The sequence below is a fragment of the Trichomycterus rosablanca genome, chromosome 1, assembly GCF_030014385.1.
Source record: "Trichomycterus rosablanca isolate fTriRos1 chromosome 1, fTriRos1.hap1, whole genome shotgun sequence".
In the NCBI taxonomy this organism is placed as follows: Eukaryota; Metazoa; Chordata; class Actinopteri; order Siluriformes; family Trichomycteridae; genus Trichomycterus; species Trichomycterus rosablanca.
Genome location: NC_085988.1, coordinates 81,153,125 through 81,166,594, shown reverse-complemented (window position 1 = coordinate 81,166,594; position 13,470 = coordinate 81,153,125). Strand labels below are relative to the sequence as shown.

General features: G+C 40.8%; 1 protein-coding gene across 2 annotated transcripts in view; it reads left to right on the top strand.

Moving 5' to 3' along the window:
- il15ra (interleukin 15 receptor subunit alpha) overlaps positions 1–13,244 on the top strand; it is a 65,351-nt gene extending 52,107 nt beyond the window's left edge. The window contains exons 7-10 of one of the 2 annotated variants that reach the window (XM_062996622.1): positions 3,056–3,172; positions 5,544–5,693; positions 7,130–7,205; positions 9,955–13,244. In XM_062996622.1, the coding sequence (XP_062852692.1) occupies positions 3,056–3,172; positions 5,544–5,693; positions 7,130–7,205; positions 9,955–10,147 (536 nt within the window). In that variant the 3' untranslated portion in view covers positions 10,148–13,244. The remainder of the gene's footprint in view (positions 1–3,055; positions 3,173–5,543; positions 5,694–7,129; positions 7,206–9,954) is intronic. The other variant, XM_062996631.1, reaches the window with a different exon arrangement.
- Positions 13,245–13,470: the final 226 nt, after the last annotated feature.

Here is a 13,470-nt window from a genome sequence, read left to right as displayed (position 1 = left end):
ATCATTAAACCATGTCTTAATGGATTTCATTGTTTACATCTTAAATTTTCAGTGTTTAGCAGATGCCTTTATTCAAAGCAACTTACAGTACTGTGACAGTATACAGTCTGAGCAACTGAGGGTTAAGGGCCTTGCTCAAGGGCCCAACAGCAGCAACCTGGCAGTGGTGGGGCCTGAACCAGCGACCTTCTGGTTACTAGTCCAGTACCTTAACCACTAGGCTACAACTGCCCACAAAATTGACATTTACATTTTCGACATTTAGCAGACGCTTTTGTCCAAAGTGACTTACAAGGGTTGGACAATGAAACTGAAACACCTGGTTTTAGACCACAATAATTTATTAGTATGGTGTAGGGCCTCCTTTTGCGGCCAATACAGCGTCAATTCGTCTTGGAAATGACATATACAAGTCCTGCACAGTGGTCAGAGGGATTTTAAGCCATTCTTCTTGCAGGATAGTGGCCAGGTCACTACGTGATGCTGGTGGAGGAAAACGTTTCCTGACTCGCTTCTCCAAAACACCCCAAAGTGGCTCAATAATATTTAGATCTGGTGACTGTGCAGGCCATGGGAGATGTTCAACTTCACTTTCATGTTCATCAAACCAATCTTTCACCAGTCTTGCTGTGTGTATTGGTGCATTGTCATCCTGATACACGGCACCGCCTTCAGGATACAATGTTTGAACCATTGGATGCACATGGTCCTCCAGAATGGTTCGGTAGTCCTTGGCAGTGACGCGCCCATCTAGCACAAGTATTGGGCCAAGGGAATGCCATGATATGGCAGCCCAAACCATCACTGATCCACCCCCATGCTTCACTCTGGGCATGCAACAGTCTGGGTGGTACACTTCTTTGGGGCTTCTCCACACCGTAACTCTCCCGGATGTGGGGAAAACAGTAAAGGTGGACTCATCAGAGAACAATACATGTTTCACATTGTCCACAGCCCAAGATTTGCGCTCCTTGCACCATTGAAACCGACGTTTGGCATTGGCACGAGTGACCAAAGGTTTGGCTATAGCAGCCCGGCCGTGTATATTGACCCTGTGGAGCTCCCGACGGACAGTTCTGGTGGAAACAGGAGAGTTGAGGTGCACATTTAATTCTGCCGTGATTTGGGCAGCCGTGGTTTTATGTTTTTTGGATACAATCCGGGTCCCGAACATCCCTTTCAGACAGCTTCCTCTTGCGTCCACAGTTAATCCTGTTGGATGTGGTTTGTCCTTCTTGGTGGTATGCTGACATTACCCTGGATACCGTGGCTCTTGATACATCACAAAGACTTGCTGTCTTGGTCACAGATGCGCCAGCAAGACGTGCACCAACAATTTGTCCTCTTTTGAACTCTGGTATGTCACCCATAATGTTGTGTGCATTGCAATATTTTGAGCAAAACTGTGCTCTTACCCTGCTAATTGAACCTTCACACTCTGCTCTTACTGGTGCAATGTGCAATTAATGAAGATTGGCCACCAGACTGGTCCAATTTAGCCATGAAACCTCCCACACTAAAATGACAGGTGTTTCAGTGTCCAACCCCTACATTATACAGTCTAAGCAATTCAGTGTTAAGGGCCTTGCTCAAGGGCCCAACAGTGGCAACCTGGCAGTGGTGGGATTTGATTCCGCAACCTCCTGCTTACTAGTCCAGTACCTTAACCACTAGGCTACAACTGTGTTAACAGTAGACAGTAAGGTTAACAGCTGTATCCACAGTAGACAGTAATGCTGGAACATAAAGATCTTTTCCAGACTGTTGCTATTACGTTGGCATCATGTAATTTATTTGATATATTTAAGTTTATAGTACTCCTGTAAGAATGGGTGTGGCTGGAATGGCTGATAACTGTTATAAGAATAAGAATGATGGCTGCTCAGGTGACGCGGCGGTAAAACACGCTAGCACACCAGAGCTGGGATTTCGAATACATCCTATTGAATCTCAGCTCTGCCATCCCGCTGGGCTGGGCGACTATATGAACATTGTTTAGCTGTTGTTAATACAGGGTAGGGACCCGGATAGGGACCTCATGACTGATGCAATTACGACCTCTGCTGGCTGATTGATGGTGTCTGCACAGAGTAGAGGAATAATGCTTATCAGAGTGTGGCTCTCCGTGCACAGGGCTGATCGGCACATGAATGCTCCTCGTGCAGGTGAAAAGATGCAGTCGGGTACCTCTCATTTGTCGGAGGGGACGTGGGTCAGTTACGTGGCTCTCCTCAATCAGGGGCGGGGGTCAGCGCCAGTAGAGAGGAAGCAAAACGTAAATGGGTAAAAATTGGACGCACTAAAAATGGGGAGAAAATTTAAAAAACATTTAAAAAAAGAATATTAATAATAAAATGATTATTAATAGACGAAGAAGAAGAATAATGATACAAATTGTAATAATAATAATAGGTGCTAGAGAAAGAAGAATAAGAAGCAGATATTCCGCTAACACACCAGGGCTGGGATTCTGTACTCTCCGGTTGGCTGGGTGCCCCCGGCCTGCAGCAGACAAAATTGAGCACTAGTCTCCTGGCAAAAGACCAGACTAAAAAGGGGGCGAGGTCTTTGTGTAAGGACCCTGGTTAGTAGCCCAAGGCGTCTGTACAGATGTGGAGAAACATGTAAATCAGTTCGTGACTCTCCTTGCGCAAGACTGGCTTCACGCACAAATCCATCATTGTATGGCCGAATAAAACAGGATCGTGGACTGCACACATGTTGGAGGGAGTGTGTGTTAGACTAAATATACCCTCCTCGGATGTGATCGGGGTCTCCAGCAGCGGAAGCATACTTGGCTATGCTAAATTGGAAACAAGAGGGACAAAATGCATAAATAAAATAGCAAAATAATAATAATAAGAAAGTCGGATGCATTAACGTTTGGCCATGTAGTGTACATGTGAAAAGACACTTGAAATAAGGTTGACCTTATATTTCACAACTTAGATTTCCAGATGTGATAGGAACTGATGGCATGTAGTCAACAGATGAGTAATTAGACTCAAGACCAAGATTAGATCTGCAGGGTCATTTTTTTTTACCACATTTACAGCTTCAAGCGAGCAGACCGACACACCTGGCACATCTGCGAGTCCATTCTGTATAACTACGACTCAGAAGACACCTCATACGACTGTAGAACCAAAAAGGAGCACTTCTACAACATCCAGTATGTACTGTTCAGGCTGCATTCCCATGAAATTCTTGGCATCAGTCATTCTAGCCAGAGTCGGACCGACCACAGCTGGAAACACTTGAGAGCAAGTCAGGAATACAGCCGGGGTACCAAATTATAGTCGGGCATCACACACACACACACACACACACACACCAGTACATGGCGGCTGTGGCACCTTGGCACATTGTGATGCATGTTCCTGGAAGCCTCATGACCTGCTACTGAGGCTCAGCTTTCTGACTGTAAGCTTTGGTACGTTTTGCTCCCAAATCCCTTCTCACTTCATTATGCAGCAAAGCAACCACAAAACATCACTGAGCCTTCTCTTTCTTTGGAAGATTTACTTTTCTTCTGCACTACAGAGTTTTGTGACTTACCATAAAGTTCTGATTTAGTTTCATCTGTCCAAAGCACGTTCTTCCAAAAGGACTGTGCTTTTTTAGCATATATACCCTGTTCTTCAATGATCAGGACCACCACAGAGCAGGTATTATTTAGGTATTGGATCATTCTCAGCACTGCAGTGACACTGACATGGTGGTGGTGTGTTAGTGTGTGTTGTGCTGGTATGAGTGGATCAGACACAGCAGCGCTGCTAGAGATTTTAAATAATGTGTCCACTCACTGTCCATTCTATTAGACACTCCTACAACCTAATTGGTAAAGTCAGCTTGTAGATGTAAAGTCAGAGACGATCGCTCATCTATTGCTGCTGTTTGAGTCGGTCATCTTCTAGACCTTCATCAGTGGTCACAGGACGCTGCCCATGGGGCGCTGTTGGCTGGATATTTTTGGTTGGTGGACTATTCTCAGTCCAGCAGTGACAGTCAGATGTTTAAAAACTCCAGCAGCGCTGCTGTGTCTAATCTAGTCATACCAGCACAACACACACTAACACACCACCACCATGTCAGTGTCACTGCAGTGCTGAGAATGATCCACCACCTAAATAATACCTGCACTGTGGTGGTCCTGTGGGGGTCCTGACCATTGAAGAACAGGGTGAAAGGAGGCTAACAAAGCATGTAGAGAAACAGATGGACTACAGTCAGTAATTGTAGAACTACATAGTGCTTCTATATGGTAGTGGAGCTGATAGAATGGACAGTAAGTGTAGAAACAAGGAGGTGGTTTTAATGTTATGGCTGATCGGTGTATATTCTTCTGTCGTCTGCACCACCTCCACATGGTCGAGATGAGCCACAGAGGCGGCCGCCCACCTTGACACGCTCGCAGGACGCTTCTTTTTCACCAGCCAGTGATGGATTCTTACAGAGAGCCTCATACACACTCATACACACACCCATTCACCTATAGGGCAATTCAGTGTCTCCAGTTAACCTGGCTGCATGTTTTTGGACTGTGGGAGGAAACCAGAGCTCCCGGGGGAAACCCACACAGACACGGGGAGAACATGCAAACTCCGCACAGAAAGGACCCGGACTGCCCCACCTGGGGATCAAACCCATGACCTTCTTGCTGTGAGGCGACAGTGCTACCCACCGAGCCACTCCGCCACCCCGAATTATAAATTAGATAGCTTAAAACAAGAACTTGTAGTCATGAGTTTAGTAATCTGTAGCATGACTAATATTCTCTACTTGGTTGACGCATTATTACATCAGTGTTAGATTAAAAATAACTGGTGACGCCGCTCAGGTGGTGTAACAGTAAAAACATACACTGGAACCAGAGCTGGGATCTCGAATACATCGTATCAAATCTCAGCTCTGCCTTGCTGGCTGAGGCTGAGTGGCCACATGAACAACGATTGGCCTGTTGTTCAGATGTGTGGGACTAAGTCGGATGGGGGTCTCTCTCTCATGACTGGTGCAATTACGACCTCTGCTGGCTGATTGATGGCACCTGCAGATGAGAAAAGAGATCTCTCAGGGTGTGTCCCTCGGTACACAACGTTGAGCTGCACTGCACTCGTCAAAGTGTAGGTGATAAGATGCATACGGCTGCTGCCCACGTGTCGGAGGGGGCGTGGGTTAGCTTCGTTCTCCTCAATCAGAGCAGAGATCGGCATTGGTGGAGAGGAAGCATGATTCAATGGGGCAATTGGACGTGCTAAAAAGGGGAGAAAAAGGGGAGAAAATGCATAAAGAAAATATATTTTAAAAAAATAAATAAATAACTGGTGACCTTTTTGAAATAGTCATTTTTAGATGTGGCCATGCACAAATACATACGATTCATACACACATTTATTTTAGTGAAATTACATACATCAGTGCATTTTTGTCAGATGCCTAAAATGTCCTTGTGAATGCAGCCTTACGATCTAGACTGGTTTGTGTATCTGTGTTGTCATGTTGCTGTGTGTGTTTGTGTCATTGATATTTTCTTTTATTTACAGCAACACGTACAGCTTCTACACAGACTTTACACCAAACACCACTGAAGACCACAACAACAAAGGACAGCGTGACCACGACTGTGAAAGAAAAATCTTTCACACCATTAGCATCTTCATTATCCCCCCACTCGAGGAACGCCACCCATATAGGTACCAGTCTACTTCACACTTATAGCTATTAATCTGGGTTTCCCTCAACCAATAAAAAAAAAACAGGCTGTCTGCAGTTCCTTTAGTCATTTTCAGTTCTTTTTTTAATGCATTTTCTCCCCATTTTCCCCATGATTTAGCACACTCAATTTGTTTTCCTCTGCTGAGGGATACACTTGAGAAAGTAAATGGTCCAATAATGTTCACAAAATGCCCAGTGATCCCTGAAATGAGCAGTTTTCACACGTTTTTGTGTTTTACTAAAATCCATTTTCACTTCTCAGTTCAGGATTCCGTCTGTGATCTTTGCATTGTGGATTTTGTAGCGTCTTGCGTAAACGTTTACAATTGCAATTAATACAACACATTAATTAAATGTATTAATTGCAATTGTAAACTTTATTTATTCATTAGAATTAGAAAAACAAAACCGTGAGGAAATTGCTGATTTAGGAGGATCACTGGGCATTTTGTGAACATATTTGGACCACTTACTTTCTCAAGTGTTATGCATTTACCAATTATCAATGTGTTCCAAATGTGTGTTCTAATACAACATAGCGCTAAAACTAATTCAGATTAGTGAAATTACTTCTAAAAACTTCCATCGTCTCTGTTCTGTTCTAAAATGCTTTTGTGCTCGACGCGGTTATAAATGATGTTATTTCAGTTACTCCAGCGCTCTTGTCAGTTCAAACCAGTCTGGCTATTTCCCTCTTAATACACTTCAAAAGGCATTTCCGTCCACAGAACTGCCGCTCACTGAATGTTTTTTTACTTGTTTTTGTGGGAACTCTTTAAGACTGTTGTGCCAAAAATTCCCAGATCAGAAGATCTGACATCTGACAAACCAAACATCTGACTCCAACGAGACATCAAGGATCAAAGTTGCTCAGATTACATCTTTATTATTATAAACATACATTATTATCTTAAATGTTTTATATAATGTTTTATGCCATGTGCAGCCGGCAAGGTAGCTCAGTGGGTAGCACTGCACTAAGCAGCAATAAGGATCTTGATTTGATCCTCAGGTGGGGCGGTACGGGTTCTTTCTGTGTGGAGTTTGCATGTTCTCCCCGTGTCTGTGTGTGTTTCCTCCCACAGTCCAAAGACGTGCAAGTGAGGTGAATTGAAGATACAAAATTGTCCATGACTGTGTTTGAATTTAAATTTGTGAACTGCTGAATCCTGTGTAACCAGTAACTATCGTTCCTGTCATTAATGTAACCAAAGTGTAAAACATGACGTTAAAATCCTAATAAATAAATGAATAAATAAATATGCAACATGCTGCTGCTACATGACTGGATAAATAAAGAATTACCTGAATGACCATGTGTAAATTTTTCCTAACAAAGTATGGGAATAGGGAATATTTAATTCAATAACACAGTTAATATTTCTCCCTCTCTCTCTGTTTTTTGACAATATAGGCACCGCTGCAGGGATCATAATACCTATACTAGCTGGATTAGCAGTGATAGCAGCACTTCTTTTGTGGCGTCAAAGGTGAGCTACTCAACTACACCAACTCGAAACAGCATTTCTTTCCCATCTCTGAGATCTACACCATCTGGCCAACAGTATTTGACCCCCTTAATGATCGAGTTATATTTGAAGCCCAGTGATGGCTTGGCACCCTTTCCAGGGTATTCCTTCCCTGTGTTTAATGATTGGCACTCTTTCCAGGGTATTCCTTCCCTGTGTTTAATGATTGGCACTCTTTCCAGGGTATTCCTTCCCTGTGTTTAATGATTGGCACTCTTTCCAGGGTATTCCTTCCCTGTGTTTATTGACTGGCACTCTCATCAGGGTATTCCTTCCATGCACTTGGTGATTGGCACCCTTTCCAGGGTATTCCTTCCCTGTATTTAGTGATTGGCACTATTACCAGGGCATTTCTTCCCTGTACTCAGTGATTGGCACTCTTTACAGGGTAGTCCTTCCCTGCACTTGGCGACTGGCACTTTTTCCAGGGTATTCCTTCACTGTGTTTAGTGATTGGCACCCTTTCCAGGGTATTTCTTCCTTGCACTCGGTGATTGGCACCCTTTTCAGGTTATTCCTGCCCTGCACTCACTCATTCCAGGTGGAATCATACCTGCCGCGACTTAGACCAGGATAAAGCAGCTGATTAAAATGAAAGAAGAAATGAAAAAATAGTAAGAAGGTTTTTGAAGTAGTGAACATGCTTCTATGTTCCATTTTTCTTGAATTTAATACTGTGTTTTTATTATAAATTATTTAAAATGAGCAGAAGAATTTAAATGAAAAGTTAAATTTTATAATTTAATGATACAATAATTTATAATGTAATGATTTGATGTGGTCATGTTTACAGTGTAATAGGTGACAAACATATTTAAACAAGCCTCTAATGAGTCGATCTGGCATGGCCACTTTAACAGATGTGCTTACTACCATTCGGTTGTGCCAAATACTGTATTCTGATTATAGGATTACAGGATTTGTCATAAAAAACATTGAACCAAGTTCAAGAACAATTACGCAACTAAAGCATGTTCACACATATAGTGTAGCTGGGGCTCAGTCTCTGTAGTGTAGTGTAACTTGCAACCTAGCTAATATTTTAATTGCCTAGTACTGTGTAATGGACTAAGCATCCAGACAGGAAAATTGTAGGTTCAAAGGAAAAGTGTATAATTAAAGTCTTAAAGGTAAACAGTAAATTATGAACTATGATAATTTGCCTAACAAAATGCAATGTAAGTGATTTGTGTCTATAAACAATGAAAAACGAAAGCATAAAATAAGATACCATGGGCACCCAGGTGGCACAGCGGCAGAGGTGGAAAGAGTACCAAAATATTGTACTCAAGTAAAAGTACTATTACTTTAATGAATTTTTACTTAAGTGCGAGTAAAATTACTAGTCTAAAAATTTACTCAAGTAAAAAGTAAAAAGTAACTCATTTAAAATACTCAGAGTAAACGTTACTTCGTTACTTTTTTAACAGCACAGGGGGGGTCTTTTCTGTGTAATGCAAACAGGACAAGTGGATATAAATCTCACAATCGTTGTTTTTAATTAAAATATAATAGTAAAAACATGTTGATACAACATTTAAAACATTTAGGGATGTGTAATGTGTCATTGTAGTACAGACCATCCCATAAAACTTTTTCAAACTGTATAACCACTGAAGTCGACATTAATTGTGGATTCTATAGAGCAGCCTTCTTTATCACCAACAAATACCAAACAACATCATACTGCAGATCTCATAACTCAAAACAAGTCAAGGTTACAAGTGTTGTGACTTTCACTAAATGACCCAAAGAAAACCTTCAGGATGTATAAGACAAAACTTTGTAATTCTTTGACATCAGACTGTTATCAAATAACGAAACATCAAACTCCAAACATGTTAAACTTTTAAAATCACCTTCCCTCCCTCCTCTACACCTAGATTACAGCTCCTTTATTTTAGCACCAGTTTATTTTCCATCCCAGAATTGACTGCAGCAGTTTCCCAGATGCGATTTTTTTGTGTTTTCTTTTACTCAGTAACAGATGTTATGTAGATGTTTTGTAGCGAATTACAATTCTTAATACAAAACATACTTAAGTAAAAGTAAAATTACTGGTTGTAAAAAAAGTACACAAAAAAACTACTCAATTACAGTAACGCGAGTAAATGTAACTTGTTAATTTCCACCTCTGCACAGCGGGATATGAACTCCATAATTGGCAGTGCCTGCAGCAGACACGTTTCTGCTAGAGTTGGATGACTGGACTATGTGGGTGGGGTCTTCAAACGCTGTGTAAGCACCCTGATTGGCAGATAAAGAGGCGCCTGTGCAGTGTGCATAGGTGAAAAAGGGTTCCGCTAAGGGCTGCGCGCGGGTCAGAGGAGGCTTGAGCAATAATATACCCACCTCGACTGCAATCAGGGATCCACCAGCAGCGGAAGACAAATTAACTACACTAAATTGGGGAGAAAATGGGAGAAAATGCATAAATAAAATAGAAAAAATAAAATAAGATACCATGGTACAACATACCATAATTTTACTATGACAGGGTAACAAAGCCAGTCTGACCTCTCATCAACTGCAACACGGGGCTTTTGTCATCAGTCCAACACACCAGTCTATGTGGGAGCATAACAAGTAAAAAAGAACTGTACAGCTCAGACCGAGCATTTGCCGTTTGACATTTGACATTTATGTCATTTCTCAGTAATGTGACTAATACTGAATGTTTTTCCCCCATGGTTTTAATTACTGTCTCTAGGTCTGGCCGTTCGAGGCAACGACCAGCTCGAGCAGTTCAGATGGAGCAGCACAATCCTGAAACCGGTCAGCCATTATTAGAGCCGTCCAATAACCCAAGCAGCTTTCAAGACTCCAAGGTCCAGCATCCAAATATTCCTTCTGAGGAGGCCACCAACAACACAGAAGCTAACAATTCTCCTGATCAGAGATAAAATATAATGACGTTTTATATGTAAACAGTATTAAAAGAACAAACGGCAGCAGGAATTCTAGAAACAAGGAAAATTTTGACATGGTTGTAGTTGAATGTGTGATATGAATGCATACACTAAAATATCAGGACACAAATTGATTTTTTTAATATTGTTAACAATTGTAGTTAGAAGGTCTAACTACAATTGCTAACAATATTAAAACAATCAATTTGATAAAGGCATGTTATTCTTCCAACTTTGCAGCAGCAGTTTGATGAAGCCCCATTTCCTTTCCCAGCATGACTGTGCTCTTGTGGATAAAGCAAGCTCTACGAAGACGTGAAGGAAAAGCTTTAAAAAAACTTCAGTGTCCTGCTCAAACCCTGACCTCAGCCCTTAATGAACAGCTTAGTTTAAACTGGAACAACAACTGAGGTTTTTTTAAGCAACATCATTGTTTGAATGAATGGGCACAAATTCACAGACATATTTTAAATAGCATTTGTTTTTTAAATGGGATGCCCAACAAGCGCATGGTCAGATATATAAACATTATTATATTAGAACCCCCTCTGAAAATGTGCCTATTTCATTTCAACAAGTTTAAGAACAAATACGTATAAGAAACATCTTCACACATACAGTATAGTGTAGCTGGGGCTCAATTGTAACTTACAACCTAGCTAATATTTTAATTTCCTAGTATTGTGTAATCGACTAAGCATCCAGACAGGAAAATAGTAGGTTCAAAGGAAAAGTGTATAATTAAAGTCCTAAAGGTAAACGGTACATGATGAACTATGACAATTTGCCTAACAAAATTTAGTAAGTCTTGTGGGAAGCTTTCTCATGGGAGTTGCTGTTGTTATAGGAAAAGATCCCATATATTCACTATATTTAAAATAGCATTTTTTTTTATAAGAGATGCCCAACAAGCGCACGGTCGGATAAATAAACATTATTATATTAGGACTCTCTCTAAAAACATGCCTATTTCATAACGACTGTCCATGTCACAGTCAGGGATCAATGAAATGGGCAGATGGTAGGTACTTGAAGTATAAACGCTGAATGAAGCAGAAATGGGCAGCGTAAAGACGTAAGTGACTTGGTTAAGGGCCAAATCATTATGACTAGACTGCTGGGTTGAGGAATCAACAGGTTGTTGTTGCCATGATTGATGCTAGAAGACATGAAGGGTATGGATGGTGGTATGGCCCAATAGATGGTACTGCCCATGCAAATTAGAAGGTTTTACAAAAAGTTTCCACCCTTTTTAAGTCTATTTATTAGGAAATTTGAAAACAAATGACATTGCTTTTCTACACATTTACCTTCCTATGCATTTTTCCAGCGTCGTACCAACTTTTTAATGCCATCAGCCAAAAATTTATTTGGTTGAGCGCGTAGCCACTGATGCAGCGCTGCTGTCACATCATCATTACATAAAAATTGTCCAAAAAGGTGGAAATAAGATGGAGCTTAATCCGGACTATAAGCGTCTCTCAGACACGACCGATTACTACTCCTCCCACCCTCACCGTCTTCAACCAAAATATAAAAGCTTATTGAAGAGCCCTTGTATAATGACATAGGGTTCGGGATAGGGTTTTGGCTTTGGGTTTTCTCGACCCCCTTTGAGAAAAGAGTCACTGCAAATCAATGCAAAAATACAAAGTTAATCTGATCAGTATTCCAAACATTTCTTTTTTGGAGGTGGCATGGTGAAACAGTGGGACAAATGGTGATACACAGTAAAAGTTACAGATGCTTGTGTCACTGTTTGCAAGGAGATTTGCATGTTCTCCTAGTCAAGTAGGTTTTCTTTTGGTACTTCTAGGTTTCCTCCCACCTCTTTAAAACATACAGAATGTGGATTGGTTGCTTTAAAACGTCCAGTTTGTGAGTAAGTGTGATGGTGCTTTTCCAGCTGGCAGGTAGCACCAAACTCACCATAAAATTGTAAGTGAAAATGAATGAATGAATGAATTAATGAATAGATGAATGAGTGAATGAATGTATGACATTTAACCTTAAGTGTAACCCTGTTTTATGCTATTTTCTTGTCTGCAAAATTAGTTAGTGTAATTCTGTGTACAGTTGCTGGAAAAAGTTTGTGAACCTTTTGAAATGACAAATTTTACCTTATGTACTTACAATATGTGATAATATACAGCTACAGACACGTGACAAATTAGAGAATAAATAAAAATTAAGGAGCGGAGAAACATAAGCACACATGCTGCAAAACAGATAAACTGCATTAGTACAGTTAGGCAATTTACATTGCCATGTTCTGTAAAACATATAAACTATAAATTGATGGCAAAAAGAAAACATCTGAGGAAAAGATCAGTAGTGGACATTAACACAACTTTGATAATGTCTTGTGTGGTGCACACCAAGAGAACAGTACAGGTCCAATGCTTGGACCCCACAGTAGATTCTTTGGCTCTGCTGATATGGTGTGAGTCCATGTCCCCTTTTAGAGGGTCTATGCAAATCAATACATAGACATTCTGCCTAATCACCTGACCAGTGATAGAAAAGAATAAAATGCCTAGAATAGAACAACTTTATTTGTCATTCATATATATATCTGGGGTCAGAGCGCAGGGTCAGCCATTGTACGGTGCCCCTGAATGGCAGAGCTGGGATTCTAACTCTCAACCTTTCAGTTGTTAGCCCAAAGCTGTACCCACTAGGCTACCACTGTCCCTACTGATGGAAGTGTTGTCGTCCAGGATGACAATACCGCCATCCACAGGACACAAGTTGTTACTAAATAGTCGAATTAAATAAAAATGATGATGCTGCCAGATTTTAGAGGTTGAACATAAGAACACTGGTTTGTACTGTTCTGCAGGCATGTAGTGGCCTAGTACCGCACCAAGAGATCAAACGTGGTTTGTGTCCCGCAGATTGTCGACAGTCTGTATGTAAGTCTGAATAATTGGAGAGTTTACCTTATTTTAGCACACTTTATTATGTAGAAGTGAACTGTTCTTGATGTTTTGATATCAATCCGTATAATAATCATTTTGTACTCTTTTTTTTGTACACAGATTTTTTTTAAAGCATGTAACATAAAATAATATAAAATAAAAAGTTTGGTTTATGGTTTAGCTGGCTGTTTTATTGACCAATCAGATCCTGGATATTATATATAAAGACTGTAATTAACTATAATTCAGTAGCCACACAGCACAATGGGATATTGTGACCTCAAGAAGTCGATCCTCACTTCTAATCACACTCTGTGAGAAGTGAATTTTCCTTCCATGTTTGAATCGGTTTCTCCTCACCTACCATAAACATGCAGCAGGTAAACTGGTTTTGCT